At 52.2% G+C, this 17,236-nt stretch overlaps 1 protein-coding gene across 1 annotated transcript; it reads right to left on the reverse strand.

The window, feature by feature from the left end:
- Positions 1-8,211: 8,211 nt before the first annotated feature.
- Positions 8,212-15,388, reverse strand: C1QB (complement C1q B chain). Its single transcript, XM_081214574.1, has 3 exons — positions 15,286-15,388; positions 10,072-10,275; positions 8,212-8,922 (listed from the first exon to the last, which is right to left on the reverse strand). The coding sequence occupies exons 2-3, from the start codon at positions 10,253-10,255 to the stop codon at positions 8,354-8,356; spliced, it is 753 nt and encodes a 250-aa protein (XP_081070700.1). The 5' UTR covers positions 10,256-10,275; positions 15,286-15,388; the 3' UTR covers positions 8,212-8,353.
- Positions 15,389-17,236: the final 1,848 nt, after the last annotated feature.

The following is a 17,236-nucleotide window of genomic DNA, read 5'->3' on the forward strand; positions in this document are numbered from 1 at the left end:
CTTAGCGTTCATGCCAATATTAGCCAATACAGCTCCATCTTACAGCCGAGGAAACAAAAGCTCAGGGTTGAGCTGACTTCCTTTCCCAAGGTCACCCAGCTAGAATGTGGCAAAGCTGGATTTGAACCAGGTGGGGCTCTTATGAGAAGCTAATGAGAGAATGTGCACAAAGCATCGGGCAAGGTGCCTGATGCACAGTAGGTGCTCCGTGTACTGTATTTTGCTTCTTCTGCTCTCTTTCTGCCGACGGCTTGTTTACATTCTCCCTGCTCCCCTGGATGCTGTAAGGGCTTATAGGGACAAATACGTGACAAGAGGCACAGATGAGAAGAATCTGCAAAAGACAACATGAAAATGAGGTAGGGGAGGCAGGAAGATCTGGAACAGAAGTGAGGAAGGAGGCTTCCAAGAAAATATGTTCCATCAGATGTGCCCACTCGCTGCTGGTGCGTCTCTTTGGAGACGCTAGGGGCTCAGTGTTCTTTGCAGCATTGGGGAATAAGCCCCGGTCTCCTTGCCTGCAAATGGGGGTGACAATGCCCACATCAGGGAGGGGGCAGGGGGGATTGTCATGAGGATTAAATGGGTTAACGTCTGTATGACATTCATGATCTCAGTTAAGTTTCTCCTGCTTGCCTGTCTTTGTTTCCCCTGGAAATGTCAAGTCTTCCCAAGGAAATTGTCCCAAGGGCCTACGAAACACTACTGCATTCCCTCTCATTCTGGGCAGGACATGATTTTGGCATTCCTTCCATCTTGCCTTTCTTCCTTCCATTCAACAACTATTTATTGGGCCTATATTATGTATATCTGTCTCCAGACCTTGTACTCTCTGGAGTAAGAAATATTCATCAATCAATTAGTTAACTAACACACATATGCTTTCATTCATTCATTTGATAAACACGAATCTTCTGGGCTCTCTGAGCTGTGACATGTCTGTTTCTGGCCTCTTTTGTTTCCTTCTGGGTCCTGGCTATGGTCTGTATAGGTGAGGATGCTGGAAAATCGAGGTGTGTTGGGGGACTTGGCCACTGTGTCCTCCCTGGTCAGTGACCCGGTAACAACTCTTCTCCCTTTTCCTATGGGTGTCACAAGCCCTCCTAAGGTTCCTAATCCATAGGCTTGGGGCGGGCCTGAGAATCTCTGTCACAAATGGGTCTAATGCAGCTGATCTAGTTCAAGCCCCTCCTTCTGTGGGGAAGTCTGAGGCTCAGAGAGGGATAGCAACTTGTCTGACGTCACATACTAAGTCAGATTCCGAGGCCAGCCTGGAACTGGGAGCTCTTGGCTTCCCATCCAGGGCGCTTCCTGCTCTGCCAGGTCCCCTCACTGTGGGTGTCCCTCCCTGGGTGGGCCCTGCTGGATTTCTCCAACAACACCCTTTTCTCTTACATCTGGCCAACAGGGTTGTCTATGAGAATGCCTCCTGGCTACGTGCAAAAATAAACGCAGCTCGCAGCCTGCTCTGAAAGGAGGGTGTGTGTTTGTGTGCGTGTTGGGTAGTGGGGGGAAAGGCAGGGCACCTGGTGCCCGTTGTCAGCAGGAGACCAGAAAGGCAAGGGTGTGGGGGAGAAACAGGAGCCAGACCCGCAGTGCTCGGAGCAAGGGGTGCTCAGCATCGGGGAGATGGACCCTGCGCTCTCCATCCTTTCCTGTGTCTGCCTGCGTACTGGCTCACCGTCCCCATCAGAATATAATCACATGACCACAATGGCAGCAGTAACAGTAAGAGGTTCATCACTGAGTGCTTGCCAGATACCACCAGCTCCTGTGCTAACCGCTGCCTGTGGTTGAGAGAAATCCAGTTCATGGCAGATCAACAGACTGAACCAGGGCCCCTAACCCTGCCACTTAAAGTGTGGTCCCTGGTCCAGCAGCATCAACTTCCCCGGGGAGCTTGTTAGAAAAGCAAATTCTCAGGCCCCACCCCAGGCCTGCTGCATTAGAAAATGCATTTTACCAAGACCCTGGGTGGGTTTTGTGCACATTAGAGTTTGAGGAGCCCTGCACCATCACAGCACCCCAGTTCCAATGACAACTCACTATTGATAACTATAACTAATACTTGTGGAGAACTTTCTGCATGCCAGGGGCTCTGTCCATAGAATCCCACTTAACCCTCATCAGATTTCTGGCGTGTATATGATTACCACCCTCATATTACAGATGAGGAAACTGTAACTCAGAGAGGTTAAGTAATTAGCCTGAGAACACACAGCCTATAAGTGGCAGAGGTGGAAATTGAATACAGCCTCTCTGTCCTTCCGGTTCCTGAGCTCCCAGGCTTTCCTCCCTCACTGCGTTTCTCATTTTGTGTAGCTCCCAACAGACAAGAAATTTGTTTTCCCTTCTTCCCTCAACCCTGTGTAGCCCACTGACTCCTGTGAGCAGAGGCTGGGCTACTACTGGTCACCGCTTTCATGTCTGACAGCTTAGCCTTCTCACTGGGAGCAAAGGTCCACCTGTACTAGAATCACCAGGGGTGTTTGAGAAAAGTGCAGATTCCTGGGGCTTCCAGGTCCTACGGAATCAGAACCTCTGGGATGGGGCCTAGACACCAGCAAGTTTCCAGGGGATTTCGTTGCCCACCAGAATTGGAGACCCAGTGCCTCTGGTCACTCAGGGTAGGAATTGCAATGCCTAATTTACAGTCAAAGACAATGAAGCCCAGAGAGTTTTTCTGTCAATGTCCCAAGGTTGGAATCTGGCAGACTAGCCTAATGGAAGGAGAACTGGCTTGGGAATCAGGCAGTTCTGGGTTCAAGTTCCTGCTCTTTCCTTTCCAAGCCTGGAGCCATACCTGGGTCTAGAGCAGAATGGTAAATCCAGCCCACAGACTGTCTGCAGCTTGCTAGCTAAGAATGGTTTTTACATTTCTAAATGGTTGAAAAAAAATCAAAAGAAAAATATTTTGTGACTTGAAAATTATGTAAAATTCGAATTCCAGTGTGCTTAAAGATTGATTGGAACAGAGCCATGCTCATTTATTTATATATTGTCTGTGGCTGTCTTCATGCTACAGAGCAGTGTTGAGTGGTTGCAACAGAGCCTGTATGGCCACCAAACCTAAAATAATTCCTATCGGGCTCTTTACAGAAAAAGTTTGGCAGCCCCTGGTGTACAGCAGTGATTCTCAAACTTTAGCTGCATCAAAATCACCTGGAGGGCTTGTTTTAAAACACAGAATGTGGGGCCCCATCACCAGATTTTCTGATTCACCCAATCTGGGGTGGGGACAGAGAACCTGTATTTCTAACACGCTCCCAGGTGATGCTGATGCTGGAGCCACACTTTGAAGACCCTGATTTAGAGGAACTTGGGTCTTCAAAGCGGATGCTCAGCCCCACCCCAGAAGCTTGTAGCCCACCCAGGGAGTGGGATGGGCTTGGGGAGAAGGGAGGGAGGAGGCAGGAGCTCCAGGTCCCATCTCAGCTGCCCGTCCACCAGCTCCTCTTCCAGGCTGTCCTTCTCCTGGTGTCTGCTCCCCCCTGGTGGCAGCAAGCCTGGAGCTGGCCTGGCGTGTTCAGCCTTGACAGACAATCCTTTCACATTTCAAAGCCTTCAAAGTTTACACATCCTTTCCCCTAGGGAATCCACTTCGAGGAACTTAATCCAAGAGAAGAATCACCGATACATACCAGCGTGCGCACTGCATCGTTTGTTTGTAAGCAGGTAACATAGAAGACCAGGGCAGTCACTTGACGTGGTCGCACAGCTGGTAAAAAGTTCAGGCAGGATTTGATCTTAACTCTGTCTGACTCAAGAGGCAGTGCCCTCACCTGCCACACCACACAGCCCCTCAGGGGGCTCCTGCCTGCCGTGGGGAGCAGTGACTCCGAAGCCAAACTGCCTTGTGTTGAATGCTCATTGTATTACTTACTAGTTGTGTAACATCAGGCAAGCCACTTAACTGCTCTGTGCCTTGGTGTTCCCCTCTGTGAAAGGGGGACATGATTGTAAAGGTCACCAAGCATCAGGTACTCTGTGAGCTGTTACTATTATTACTTATCAAGCCCCCACCTTCCTTCTTTGCTTTCACCCTCCTTTCCTCTTCTTCTGTTTTTTGGGTTTTTGTTGGTTTGTTTGTTTTTTGGCTGCATGGCATGTGGGATCTTAGTTCCCTGACCAGGGATTGAACTGCTACCCCCAGCTTTGGAAGCGCGGAGTCTTAACAACTGGACGGCCAGGAAAGTCCCTCCTTTTCTCTTCTTAATTGACTCAAAGCTTGTGGGTCATTGGGAGGGGCACGCCCATCTGGATGGACTAGGGTGGAGGTGGAGAATCAAGGATAGGGCACTGGAGCCAGGAGGTGGCAGACAAGGTGGAGCCGCCCATGCTGCTCTGGGAACTGCCCAGCCAACCCTGCAGTCTGGGCAGAAGGGCACAGAGCTTAACACATGGATCCCTGGGTTACATAGGCCTGGATCTACATTCTTTTTTTTTTTTTTTCTTAAGATTTATTTATTTATTTTTGGCTGCATCGGGTCTTAGTTGCAGCACGCAGGATCTTCGTTGAGGCAGGCGGGATCTTTCCTTGCAGTGCGTGGGCTCATCATTGCGGCTCACGGGCTTCTCTCTATTTGGGGCGTGTGGGTTTTCTCTCTCTAGTTGTGGCGCACTGGCTCCAGGGCGTGTAGGCTCTGTAGTTGTGGCAGGTGGACTCCAGAGCGCGTGGGCCCTGTAGTTTTGCCACACACAGTCTCTCTAGTTGAGGCGCGTGAGCTCAGTAGTGTGGCATGCAGGCTTATTTTCCCCATGGCATGTGGGATCTTAGTTTCCTGACCAGGGATTGAACCCATGTCCCCTGCATTGGAAGGCGCCTGCATTGGAAGGCGGATTCTTTACCATTGGACCACTAGGGAAGTCCCTGGATCTAAATTCTGAATCTTCTGTGTGACATGGGCAAGTAACATCTCCTGCTTGAGCCTCAACATTCTTATCTATAGAATGGGAGCAATAAAATTAGAGCAGTGGTTCCTAAAGCGTGGTCCCTCAGGCAGCAGCACCAGCAGCATGTGGGGACTCTTAGGAAATGCAAATTCTTTTTTTTTTTTTGGCCACACCTTGTGGCATGTGGGATCTTAGTTCCCCGACCAGGGATCGAACCTGCGCCCTCGGCAGTGAAAGCACAGAGTCTTAACCACTGGACCACCAGGGAATTCCCAGGAAATGCAAATTCTAACAAGCCCTCGTGGTGATTGTGATGCCTGCTGAAGTTTGACAACCACAGGATGAGAAGATTTGCTCCTTAGGCTTGTTGTGACTACTACAGGAGAGAATACTCACTGGGCATTTAGGTCAATAATCATGAGCTGCTATTATTATAGGCCTGCTCCTTCTTGGCCTCAGCTGATTGGGCCAGGAGTATGCTTGCTCCAAGCTGGGCCAATCAGATCCCCTCTCCTGGGAACTGGGAATTGGAGACGTTAGTCTCTGTGTTATTTCCTTGAGGGGTAAGGGATGACTTGGTGGTCCAGGCTGTTGTTGGGGGCATCCATTTTTCTCCACTTGCCTTTAACAGTTAAGAGGGCCAATCTGCAGAGAGAGGCTCAGAGCCGGGAGGTCCCAGTGGGAGATGCAGCAGCCCTGGTCTGGCACCCATGTCCACTGAGACTGAGCTGTCCCGCCTGATCCTGGGTCCTATAGGTCCTCTGGCCTCTCCTGAAAAGTCCCTCCTTTTCTGGTAAATTATTTCTAGGAGGTTTCTTGGAAGTCTGGAAACTAAAAGGACTCTGGCATGTTGAGGGTTATGAGTCCGAGTCAAGGTGGGTGCATGAAGGTCAAGGGTCACAGGCCTGAGAAGACCAATTCCCTTCCTTCTCCTGCTCAACTGCTAGCCCAGCCAGGAGATCTGAGTTTCAACCCCATCCACTCTGAGAAGGGGCAAAGGGGAAAAGGCAGGTCCGGACAGTGATGGAATAGGCAAAATCCTGAGACCCACCTATGGTCACCTCCAGGCTCCCCCCATCATTCTTGGTCCTGGTTCCTGTGATGAAACCTCAACTGTCTCTCCAGAGAGCTGACAAGGTGAACCCTCCTCACAGGGTGGGAAAGAGCAATAACAAAGGTAAAGTGTTTAGATATGTTAATGTTTGTGTAAAGCAAGGTATGTTTGATTGCAGTGGGCGTGGCTAAACACGCAGTGAGTGCCCTGGATTTCTGGCAGATCTGGAAGCTGGGAGGGGAGGCACAAAAGGGGCACTGCTCAGAGTGCTGTCAGGGTAGGGGTCTGATGGAGGAAAGGCGGCAGGGTCAGGGTCTACGGGTCAGGAGTCAGAGGAGGGCAGGTCCTGCAGGAAAGCCAGCCGGCCTGAGGCAGCACTAGAGACGAGCTCTGATGTCTTGGCCATGGCCGGCTTTGCCTGGGTCCTTGCAGCGACTTGGGGTGCCCTGCACGTGCTCACCACCAGCAAGCAGATCTGCCCTTGGGGTGAAGTGTAGCCCTGTACGGACAGACCCAACGGTAGAGGCTCGGGAACGTGGACTCCTGAGGTCGGATGGGTTCAGGTGAGAGGCTGGGGGACTGCAGAGGGAATTCCAACAGGAGAGGGTGGCAAGGAGAGCTATGTCTATAGATTTAGCAAGAGCTTTGAGACAAACAGAAGCAGGCTCCAATCCTGGCTGTATACTTGCATCTGTGTGACCCTGGGCAAATCCCTTGCCCTCTCTGAGCCTCAGATTCTTATTTTTTAAATGAGGATAATAGTATGTGCCTCCCAGGGTTTGTGGTGGGGATTGAATGAGCTAATGCACACAAAACACTAAGTACACAGTAACTCAGTCATGGTGCAGTTGTTATTATTATAACAATTCTTACTAGACACAAAGACCAGGCAGACAGTTTGTACTGAAAGGGTTGAGTAGCAGAAAGAAGGCCCAGCCCCTGGTGAAAAGGCTCAGTCCAGGTCCCCTTTGAAGAGTCTGAGGTTGGGGGCAGGCCCGAAGCCCAGGAGATAGGGCAGAAGCTGCACCCAATGAACGGAATCCTGAGAAACAGGCTAGCCAAGCAGGAGGCTGGACTGGTGCTATAGCCCTATGTGATAGGCTGAAGTGCTTTAACTCCCTTCTACCTCTGGTCAGGATTGGTTGAGAGTCTTGGTGGGTGGGACTAGTAGGAGGGGCTGCAGAGAGCAGGTGCAGGGCTGGGAGGGGTTCAGAGATGAGCAGGGTAAGGGGCTCACAGCTTAGCTGGGGAGTCGGGGTGAGCATGAGTGAAACGCTAGATGCAGGCAGTGTGTGCTCAGACTTGAACTATTGAGAAATGGGGTTAGAGGAGGTTGGAGGGGTAAGAGCTATGAGGGCTGGCATAGTCTGCTTTTAGAGGGTGTGGCTTGAATGAGGTTTTCAAGGATGGTTAGATAAGCAGAGTGGAAGGGGAACAGTGAGAGTAAGGGCATCGGGTCAGGAAAGCATGTGTCTTGCCTAGAAGACAGAAAGCGCCCAGCTGGTCTGGAGTGGAGATATTCTTTGTCCAGGAGAGGACGGATTGAGACTGGAAGGTCAATCCATAGAGAGCCTTGAATGCCAGCTCGTGGGCAGGGACTATGTCCAGTTGGCAGTGGGGAGCCACTGAAGATTATTGAGCAGGGGAGTGACGTGTGTTCTAACTGGATGGCTGAGCTTGAGCCAGGCTGGGAAGTCATTGGGAGGGAGAGCATGTGGTGAGACTCAAAAGAGGAAGGGTCTTGATTCCAAGGTCACTTAAGACTGAAGAAGGGCTCCTTGATCCCTTGGGTGGAGGTTTGTGACGTTACACAGAGAATACCCCTTTAGGGGCCTAGATGCCTTGCCCTGAAAGAGGTCTCAGTTATCAGTGGGCACACCTGCCCTCCCAGCTCTTCTGTGGGGTCGAGAGCAATCCCTTCATCCCTCGGATCCTCAGTTTTCTCCTCTGTGAATTGGGCATGATTTAACCTATCTCCAAGGATGAGTGCGAGGATTAATGAGAGAAGGGGGAAAGGGTCTAGTCCAGTGTTTTGAGCATATAGGTGCTCAACAGATGGTGTTCCCTCCCCATCTCCCATTGTGTGTCTGGCACAGAACTGGACACAAAGTCTGGCCCTCCAGTCACCACCAATTAGATAGAGCTTCTGCTTTCAGAGCTCATTCATTCATTCATTGTTCAGTCATTCAAGCAGCATTCAAGCAACATTTCTGAGCACCTACCATGTGCCAGTCGCTGGGACACAGATTTGAATTAGACCACTGTCCCTTGGCCTTGAAAAGTTTATTTACTCATTCATTCAGCAACATCCATGGAGCCCTACTGCATGTTTTGGCCAGGTGGGGGCTGGTGTTGGGGGTAAAGAGAGCGTGGCTGGCAGGGGAGGGGGTGAATTGGACCCACAGGTCACATCTCTGCATCTGGGAAGAGCAGGAACCCGGTGAAAATGCTGTTGGCCCCCTCGATGCCTACCAGGGCGTTCTTGTCAGTGGCCTGCAGGAAGACGGTCTCCCCCAGCCCCAGCTTGAGCACGACGCTGCCCGTGGTGACCTGGAAGGTGTTGTAGGCATAGTCGCAGAAGGTGAGCACCTTCTGTGTCTGCTCCTGGCCCCGCATGAGGTTTACGCACAGGTTCCCTCGAGAGCTGGCGTGGTAGGTGAAGTAGTAGAGGCCGGGCACCCTGCACGTGAACTTGCCGTTTCGATATTCGTAGTTGATGTTGGTGATCATGTGGTCGAAGCGGATGACCTGGTTCTGCCTCAGGGGGCTGTTGATGGTGCGTGTGGCCGAGAAGGCGATTTTCTGCGTGGCTTTGTAGTCTCCTGATTCACCCTTGGGGCCACGGGCTCCGGGAGGCCCTGGGGCACCTTTGGGGCCAACGGGGCCCTTGGGGCCGACTTTTCCCGGAATCCCAGGAAACCCTGGGTCCCCCTTCTCTCCAAGCTCACCGTGGTCTCCAGCTAGCCCCGGCAGCCCTGGAAGGCAGAGACAAGAGATATGAGGGGGCCAGAGATCGTTGAGAACCCAGAAGGAGCTGGGCTGGGAGGCAGGGAGCCTGGCTGCGTAACCTCAGACAGGTCCCTGCTTTTCTCTGGGCCTCAGCTCCCCATCTGGGAACAAGAGGACGGGATGTCGGGGAGGGCCTCTGAGTCTCCTTCCAGCCCAGCTTTCCGAGTCTGAGATGTGCTTGACAGTAATGGGGACCGATGCCCGTGGGGTGGGGAGCGGCGTCTCCCTCAGGAAGGTGCTGGACCTACCCTCCTCACCAGCTCATACAGGTTTAAGCCTGGAGCAGGGATCAGGAATTCTGGGCACATGTGCTATCCCTCTCCACCCCCTCCCTGATGGCACATATCCCTCATCAATCACGCATTCTTTCTTGCTGAACCTGGAAGTGAGTATTAGACTCCTTCTCACTCCACCACTCCAAACAGCTACTCCTCCTTGGTTTGGCAGAACACAAGATAAAACCTTTTCCAGTAGAGTGGCAGAGTATAGTGGCTGTGAACATGGGCTCAGGGGACAGGCAGATGTGTTTCTCATGTCACATCTGCCATTATTAGTTGGGTCACCTTGACTGAGTCACATTCTCCAAGGCTCAGCTTCCTCATCTGTAAAATGGGCATGATGATATTTTGTGGGATTGTAAGATTATATGAAGAAAGCGGAAGGCTATGGTTAAATGAATGCATGAACTACATCTTACAGGAGGGTTTTATGGCAGGAAGTCTCATTTGAACCCTGTAACAACTCTGAAAAAGAATCATTATCCACATTTTACAGGTGAGGAAATAGCAATTCAGAGAGGCGAAACCACCTACCCTGGAAGTAAGAACCCAGGACTGTGTGACTGCAGTGGATTTAGTGGTAAGAGAGCCATGGTTTGGCCTCAGCCTCAACATTTACTGGGTTCCCTTGAGCAAGTCAGTAGCCTTTCGGACATCAGTTTTCCCATCTGTAAAATGGGAATCAGAATTCCTTCCTTGCAAATTTATTGTGGAGGGCTCAGGAAGCTGATGGATTTGCAAGTGTTCTGCAATCCCTAAGGTGGGCAACTGGGACTCGGGAGGTAGGAGATGGGGCCTTGGTCAGTGACACTAGTCTGTTCCCAAAGTCCACAGTACCTTTCTCTCCCTTTATCCCTGGAGTTCCTGGTTTGCCGTCGGAGCCCGGTGCCCCGGGGATGCCCGGGATGCCAGGGATGGCCGGGTGCCCAGTGCAGACACTCTGGGCCTGGGAGACGTGGAGCAGACTCAGGAGTATCAGCGACAGCAGCCCTGGGACGCTGCCCCATGGGGTCTTCATCATGGCCCTGTCTCAGCTGCTTCCTGGGGAGGGTTGGGGACAAGAAGATGCGGTAGGTTATGGCCATGGTTTGTTCATTCATTCCTTCACTTGTTCCTGTGTTCACTGAGTGCCTTATCCCCCGGACCCTGTTCTGGGTGCTGGAGATTCGCTGGTGAACAAGACAGATGTGGGCCCTGCCCTCATGGAGCTGACAGTCTGGGAGACGATAAACAGGTCAACATACAAGTCAATAGAACTAGTTATAGACTGTGGTGAGTGCCCTGGCTGAAATGAAAGGGTGCCTGGAGGGCTGGTTTTGTGAGGGAAGTCCTCCCACCAGGAAAGTCTATAGACTTTCCCACCAGGAACTTTTTTTTTTTTTTTTTTTTTGCGGTACGCAGTCCTCTCACTGCTGTGGCCTCTCCCGTTGCGGAGCACAGGCTCCAGGTGCGCAGGCTCAGCGGCCATGGCTCACGGGCCCAGCCTCTCCGTGGCACGTGGGATCTTCCCGGACCAGGGCACGAACCTGTGTCCCCTGCATTGGCAGGTGGACTCTCAACCACTGCGCCACCAGGGAAGCCCGAACCAGGAAAGTTTTTTTATACAAGGGAGGCATCTCTGAGAAGTGATGTTTAGGCCGAGACCTGAAGGTTCAGACAGAGCTGGGACAAGAATGTTCCAGGAGGAAAGGACAGGGAGGGCAAAGGGCCAGAGGCAGCACAGAGTCGGAAATGTTGAGGACCAGCAGGGAGGCCAGTGTAGCCAGAGGGGAGTCAGGGGTCGGAGGACCGGAGGTCAGGGTCTTGATAGCTGTGGTTTGGGATTTTATTCCAAGTGTTCTCAGTCATTAGAACTTCTGAATTCGGGCTGCCTATGCTGCTTCCACAGCGGGCCACGTTACATCCTCAGAGCAGCCCTTCATGGAAGAACCGATTTTTCTACACTGAAGAGGAGACTGAGGTTCAGGGAGGCCAGGTCACTTGCTCAGGGTAACACGGGAAGGACGGCAGCCAGGACTCAAACCCAGGCCTGTGTGGCGTGGAAGCCCGTGTCCCTGCCAGTGCACCAGGCCACCTCTTCTGGCAGAATATTCTCAGGGCCCTCCAAAGTCTGTGGGCCCCGGTGAGAGGACGGTGCTTGCCCCTTCCTAATCCGGGGAACGAGGAAGAATCCCTGGGCTGTCTTGAGCTGGTCAGCATGGCCAGTGCCCATGGCATCGATTCTCAGGACAGAAGGGACCTTAAAATTCATCTAGTCCAACCCTTAGGTTCTTCTTTTTTTCTTTTTTAAATCGAGGTGACATTCACATAACATAAGCGTAACCATTTTAAAGTGAACATTTCAGTGACATTTAGCACATTCACAATGTTGTACAACCGCCTCTTCTATCTAGTTCCAAACTATTTCCATCACTTCAATAACACCCAAATAACATTCTGTACTCATTAAGTAGTTACCCCCAAATCCTACTTCCCCCCTCTGTCCCTGACAACCACCAATCTGCTTTCTGACTCTATGGATTTACCTATTCTGAATATTTCATATAAGTGGAATTATATACACTGTGTGAACTTTTGTGTCTGGCTTATTTCATTTAGCATAATGTTTCTGAGGTTCATCTACATTGTAGCATGGATCAGTACTTCATTCCTTCTTATGGCTTAATAATATTCCATTGTATGGACATAATACAATTTGTTTATCCATTCATTATTGATGGGCATTTGGGAAGTTTCCACCTTTTGCCGACTGTGACTAGTGCTAATGTGAGCATTCACGTACAAGGATTTGTTTGAAACTTGTTTTCAATTCTTGAGTATATACTCAGGAGTGGAATTACTGGGTCTTATGGTAATTCTGTGTTTAACTTCTTGAGGGACCCTCAGCCTACTGCTAAGTCTCCTCAATAACATCTCTGCCGGGCTTCCCTGGTGGCGCAGTGGTTGAGAGTCCACCTGCCAATGCAGGGGACACGGGTTCGTGCCCTGGTCCGGGAAGATCCCACATGCCACGGAGCGGCTGGGCCTGTGAGCCATGGCCGGTGAGCCTGCACAGCTGGAGCCTGTGCTCCGCAACGGGAGAGGCCACAACAGTGAGAGGCCCGCGTACCACAAAAAAATAAAATAAAAAAAAAATAACATCTCTGCCAAGGCCCCTTCCATCCATGACTTGTACCATCTCAGTGATGGGAAGCTCATTACCTTCTGAGGCAGCCCATTCCACCTCTGCCCAGATCCAAATTCTCTCCATTTTTCCAGGCCCGGGTCACAGCATCTTTCCTCCAGGAAGCCTTCCCTCATAACCCCTCAGCCCACAAAGGCTGAGCAGTTTCCTGCTCTTAAAATAGGAGAGCATAGGGATCCTTGCTCATCTCCCAAGATAACCGTGGGGGTCCAGGTGAGGCCACGGCTGGGGAAGAATCATAGGGTTTTGGGCTCTAGTTCAGACCCATAGCTGGGGTTGTCTGATCCTCACAGCACTCCAGGGAAGTGGGTTGTGATTATTTTCCCACCTTGCTGATGAGAAACTGAGATGCGAACATTAGAAAACAACCCTCCCCAAATCACCCAGTGAGCTGGCTGATGGTGGGGCTGTGGCCAGACCCCTGCCCCCTCTGCCTCGTGAGGCCTGTGCTAGCCCAGAAAAACCTGCTGATGTGGGGCTCATGTGCTCAGAAAGTCAGCCTCAGCCCCCTTGGTCTGCTCCTAATCAGTTCATGGCTCAGACCAGGAGCTGAATTAGACCAGGGGCTGTACTGGGTACCAAGGAAAGGGGGGCTGCAAATATGGGTGTGACCAGGGCCACGAGTGACCGGCTTAGGCTCTGTCACGCTCCCAAGAGAGGGTGGCTCTGGGGATGATCCTGCTTATCTGGCTGGAGGTTTTACACAACGACAATTTGACACCCTGAATAATCAATGCATTGGGCACTTAGCAGGTGCCAGGCTCTGTGCCAAACACTTCACGGGCCACGTTCTCTCATTTAATTTGGTCCTTACAGCAGGCCCCTGGGAAAGCACCCCTGCTTTCTCATTTCACAGACGAAGAAACTGGGCAGTGGAGAGGGCGGGAACCTCGGTCAAGGTCACGCAGCCCCGATGTGGCTGAGATTCAAACCCGCTCCCCATTCAAACCCATCCAAATGCCACGGGGTATTACATTAAGTGGCCTCCCTACCTGGTGGTTAAAACATGGGCTTTGGGGCTTCCCTGGTGGCGCAGTGGTTGAGAGTCCGCCTGCCGATGCAGGGGACACGGGTTTGTGCCCCGGTCCAGGAAGATCCCACATGCCGTGGAGCGGTTAGGCCCGTGAGCCATGGCCGCTGAGCCTGTGCATCCAGAGCCTGTGCTCCGCAACGGGAGAGGCCACAACAGTGAGAGGCCAGCGTACCGCAAAAAAAACCCCCAAAAAACCAAAAAAACACGGGCTTTGGAGCCAGACAGCCTGACAGAAGGAGCTACAGCCTGGGTTGTACTTAGAGCAGTGCTGGTTGTGGGGCCGGTGCTTGGTGATGGCTTTTATCATTACTATTATTGCTGCTGTTGTTTGGCAGCAAACATTCACCAAGGGTGAGAGGCCTGGAGTGTCATAAGGAAAGGGACACTGCCAGGGTCCAACCAGGCCTGTGCTCCTTCTTAGCTATGGGCCTTAGGCAAGTTGCTTCTCTCTGACCACAGCTTCCCCTTCTGTAAAAGGGAGATAATACTAATCTCTACCTCACAGCGTTGGCGGGAGGACAGATGCGTTAGGGCTCACGGCAGCCCGATATGTTGGAAGTGCTTAGTGAATGAATATTAGCTAGTGTTTGATTATCAGTGTCATCCGAGAGTCCCCAGGCTTCAGGACACAACGGAGGATGCTTGGAAAAGTAAAAAAGAATCTGGTCCCTTTGGGAGATTGGGCTCAGGGAGAGGAGGTCTCTCAGGTGCAGGCAGCGCAGGGGTGGGGAGCCCTGGCACCCTGCCGGTGGGGAGCGGGGGGTTGAGGGGAGCAGGGTCCTGACCCACGATGAGACTTGGGCTTTTTCGGGGGAGCCGGAGGTGGGGGTGGGGAGTGGGGAGATCTGGGTTCTGGCCCACTTCAGGGGCCACGGAGTCTCAGACTTGGGCGAAGACGTAAAACTCATCCGGTGACCACCCCCTGCCTTTACCGCCTGTCACCGCCGTCAGCCTGGCTCCTCACACGTTCCCCATATCAGCCTCCCTTCCATCTCCTTCCAGCCCCAAGAGCCCCTTTCCCCCGGACTTGGAGTCAGGCCAACTTGACCTTGAACTCCGGCTCTGCTGCTGCCTCGATGCATGACTTCAGGCAAGCGCCTTAACCTCTCTCTGAGCCTCTGGCAAAGTTAATTTCAACCTGATGGGGCTGCCAGAGGATTACACGCGAGGGAACCTAGAAGGAGCCAGGTCCCTAGTGCAGTGCCCGACCCCACACCCTCCTTCACAAGCATTATTGAGTGGTGTCAGTACTAACAACTCATCACAACTCCGCCTGCAAGTCAAGTCATTTCCTTGAAAGAGTCAAGCTGAGCTTTCTCATCTGACTGCGAGGAAATAAGAGAAGGCGGGTGCTGGAGAAATGCTGGGCTGAGCAGAGGGGAACCTGAGTTCTAATTTCATCCCTGCCTCTGACATGTCTCGCACCAGGTAGTGTGCTAAGCTCTGGCTGAGCTGATATCCTTTAGGGCTCACAGCAGCCCTGAAAGTTTCTGATATCCCCAGAGAGGGTCCAGGCTGAGAGGGGTCATGTGACTTGGCCCAGATCACCAGCACCTGAGAGGCAGAAGCAGGGCTCAGCTCCAGTCTTGGTGACCCCAAAGCCTTTATCCTGGTGCCTCCCCATTACCTGGGGCCCCAGGTAGCAGCAGACTCCCAAGCTGACCCCCAGAGAGTTTGACTCCTGAGGTCTGAGATTGGGCCCAGGAATCCTCACTGTCAGACACTCCAGGTGGCTCTGAGGCAGGGGATGAAGGGCCTATACTTTGGGAATCACCACCCTCTGCCATATTGGTCATGCCCGCCAGTCCCCCCAGGCACCAAGCCCCATCCTCACCTGGGAACCTAGCGTCCTCTGATGCCGCTGGGCTGGGCAGCAGTGGGACAGGCAGCTGGGAGCCTCCTGTTCTCAGTCCAAAGCGGAAGTTCCATTCTCCAGCGAAAACAAGGGCCTTCCCCTGACGGTCCCCTCCCAGGGGCCCAGCAGGCCAGCCCCCTTCCCTGTCACCCCACTCTCACCCTGTTCTGCTGTCCTCAGGCAGTTTCAGGTCCCATTTCTGCAATCTGGAGGGGTTTACTGTAAATAGGATGGGTGGGTAGCCAGTTTGGTTTTGCCAGCTCAGCAGCTGTGGGGGAATCGGGCTGTTCCGGGAGAATGTCCACAACTGGGGGCTTGCCTGCCAAGGCCCCTGACCTCATGAATTTCTTCAGGAACAGGGGTGTTCCTCAATGAAATGGAAACATGGCCGCCCTGGTGCCCGAGGGCTGGATTTGGAGTCAGGAACCTTGATTCATATGCTGGCTCTGCCACTTACCAACTAAACATTCTCAGCCAAGGGAACCCAAGGGAGCCCCGATTTCCTCTGCCATATGGTGGGACCATAATTGCACTTGCTCTACAGATTGCACTGGGGGGCTCAGATGGGATAGTGGAGGAGAAAGAGGAAGGTAAACTGTAAAGTGCAGTGCACATGTTAACTGTTAATATCATACCATGTCCCAGGCCTCCCCTTTCTGGGCTCATCTCTTCTGCTTTCTTTCCCTTCTACACCCCGGCTCTTTTCCTGTTCTCAGAAAATAATCTAATAATGAAAAATGAATTTTAAATGTGGTCATTATTTACTTATATCCCTTCCTCTGCTTCCAGCAGACCTGTAGCTGATGACTGTGATAGACACAGGCAGGAGCCTGTTGCTTGTCGATCCTGGAATCACAGCAAGTTAGGGCAGGAGAGGGGCTTGCAGGTCACCCAGCCCATGCCGCTCATTTTATATATGGGGAAACCAAGGCCCAGAGGGGAGAGAGCATTGTTCAGCAAACATTTATCGTGAGCCTCTATGTACGCTGGCGATAGAGCCACAAGCAAATCAGCCCTGGGTCCTGCCCCATGGGGTGTCTCTTCTCCTGGGGGAGACTGGTATTAAACATCAAGTGACACAATGGTTTCATTGCTCCTGTGATGAATGTCACAAGAAGTAGCTGCTGGAGCCCACACCTCTCGCTAGTGGCAGATGCAGGACTTGGAGCCAGGCATCCCTGGCACCGGGATAGCAGCCCTCTTGCTGAGGCTGCGTCTAAAACAGCGTGATGCCCCTCTCAAGGATGGTTGCCCAGCAAGTCCCAGGAGCTGCCATAGGTCAGGAGGGCTCTCTTGACATCTGTGCTTAGAGAAAGAAAATCGTTGGGCTTGTGGATACTTCTTGGCAGAAATTAAGTGTTTACTGCCGAGGGTGATAAGGAAAGAAGAGACTCGTGATAAAACCCAAGGGTCTCTGGGTTCAGCCAACTATAGACCCTCCAATGATTTGGTGGCTGGTAAAAATGGGAAATGATGGGCTTGAATTCGGGGTAGAAACAAGATGAGCCTAAGAACAGGAAGCAACAGGGTGGGGGGGTCAGGACACGGGCTTTGGAATCAGCCCCTCCTAAGTTTGAATCCCAGGCCTACCTCTTTCTAGCTATGTGGCCTCAGGTGCGTTTATTGACCTCAGTTTCCCCGTATATGAGTCAGGGACATGGGCACCCCCTCCTGGGGTGATTTTGGGGCCAGTGTGGTAACCCCGCATGTCCAGGGCCCAGCTGAGTGCCCAGCCCTCAGTAGGCACCCAAGGTAAACCTGGGAGTAGTATGATTTCTCTGAAGAGAAGATAGAAATCTTGGAGCCTGGAGGCACAGGAGCCATGCCTGGATCAGGGGTCAGGAGCTAGGGAGACCCTTGGCCCCTGAGTGAGAGCCAGCTGGTCTCTGTACCCTTAAAACACTGGCTTGCATCCCTGATAGAGAGGGGA

The sequence above is a fragment of the Mesoplodon bidens genome, assembly GCF_964165515.1.
Source record: "Mesoplodon bidens genome assembly, chromosome: 2".
Taxonomy (NCBI): Eukaryota; Metazoa; Chordata; class Mammalia; order Artiodactyla; family Ziphiidae; genus Mesoplodon; species Mesoplodon bidens.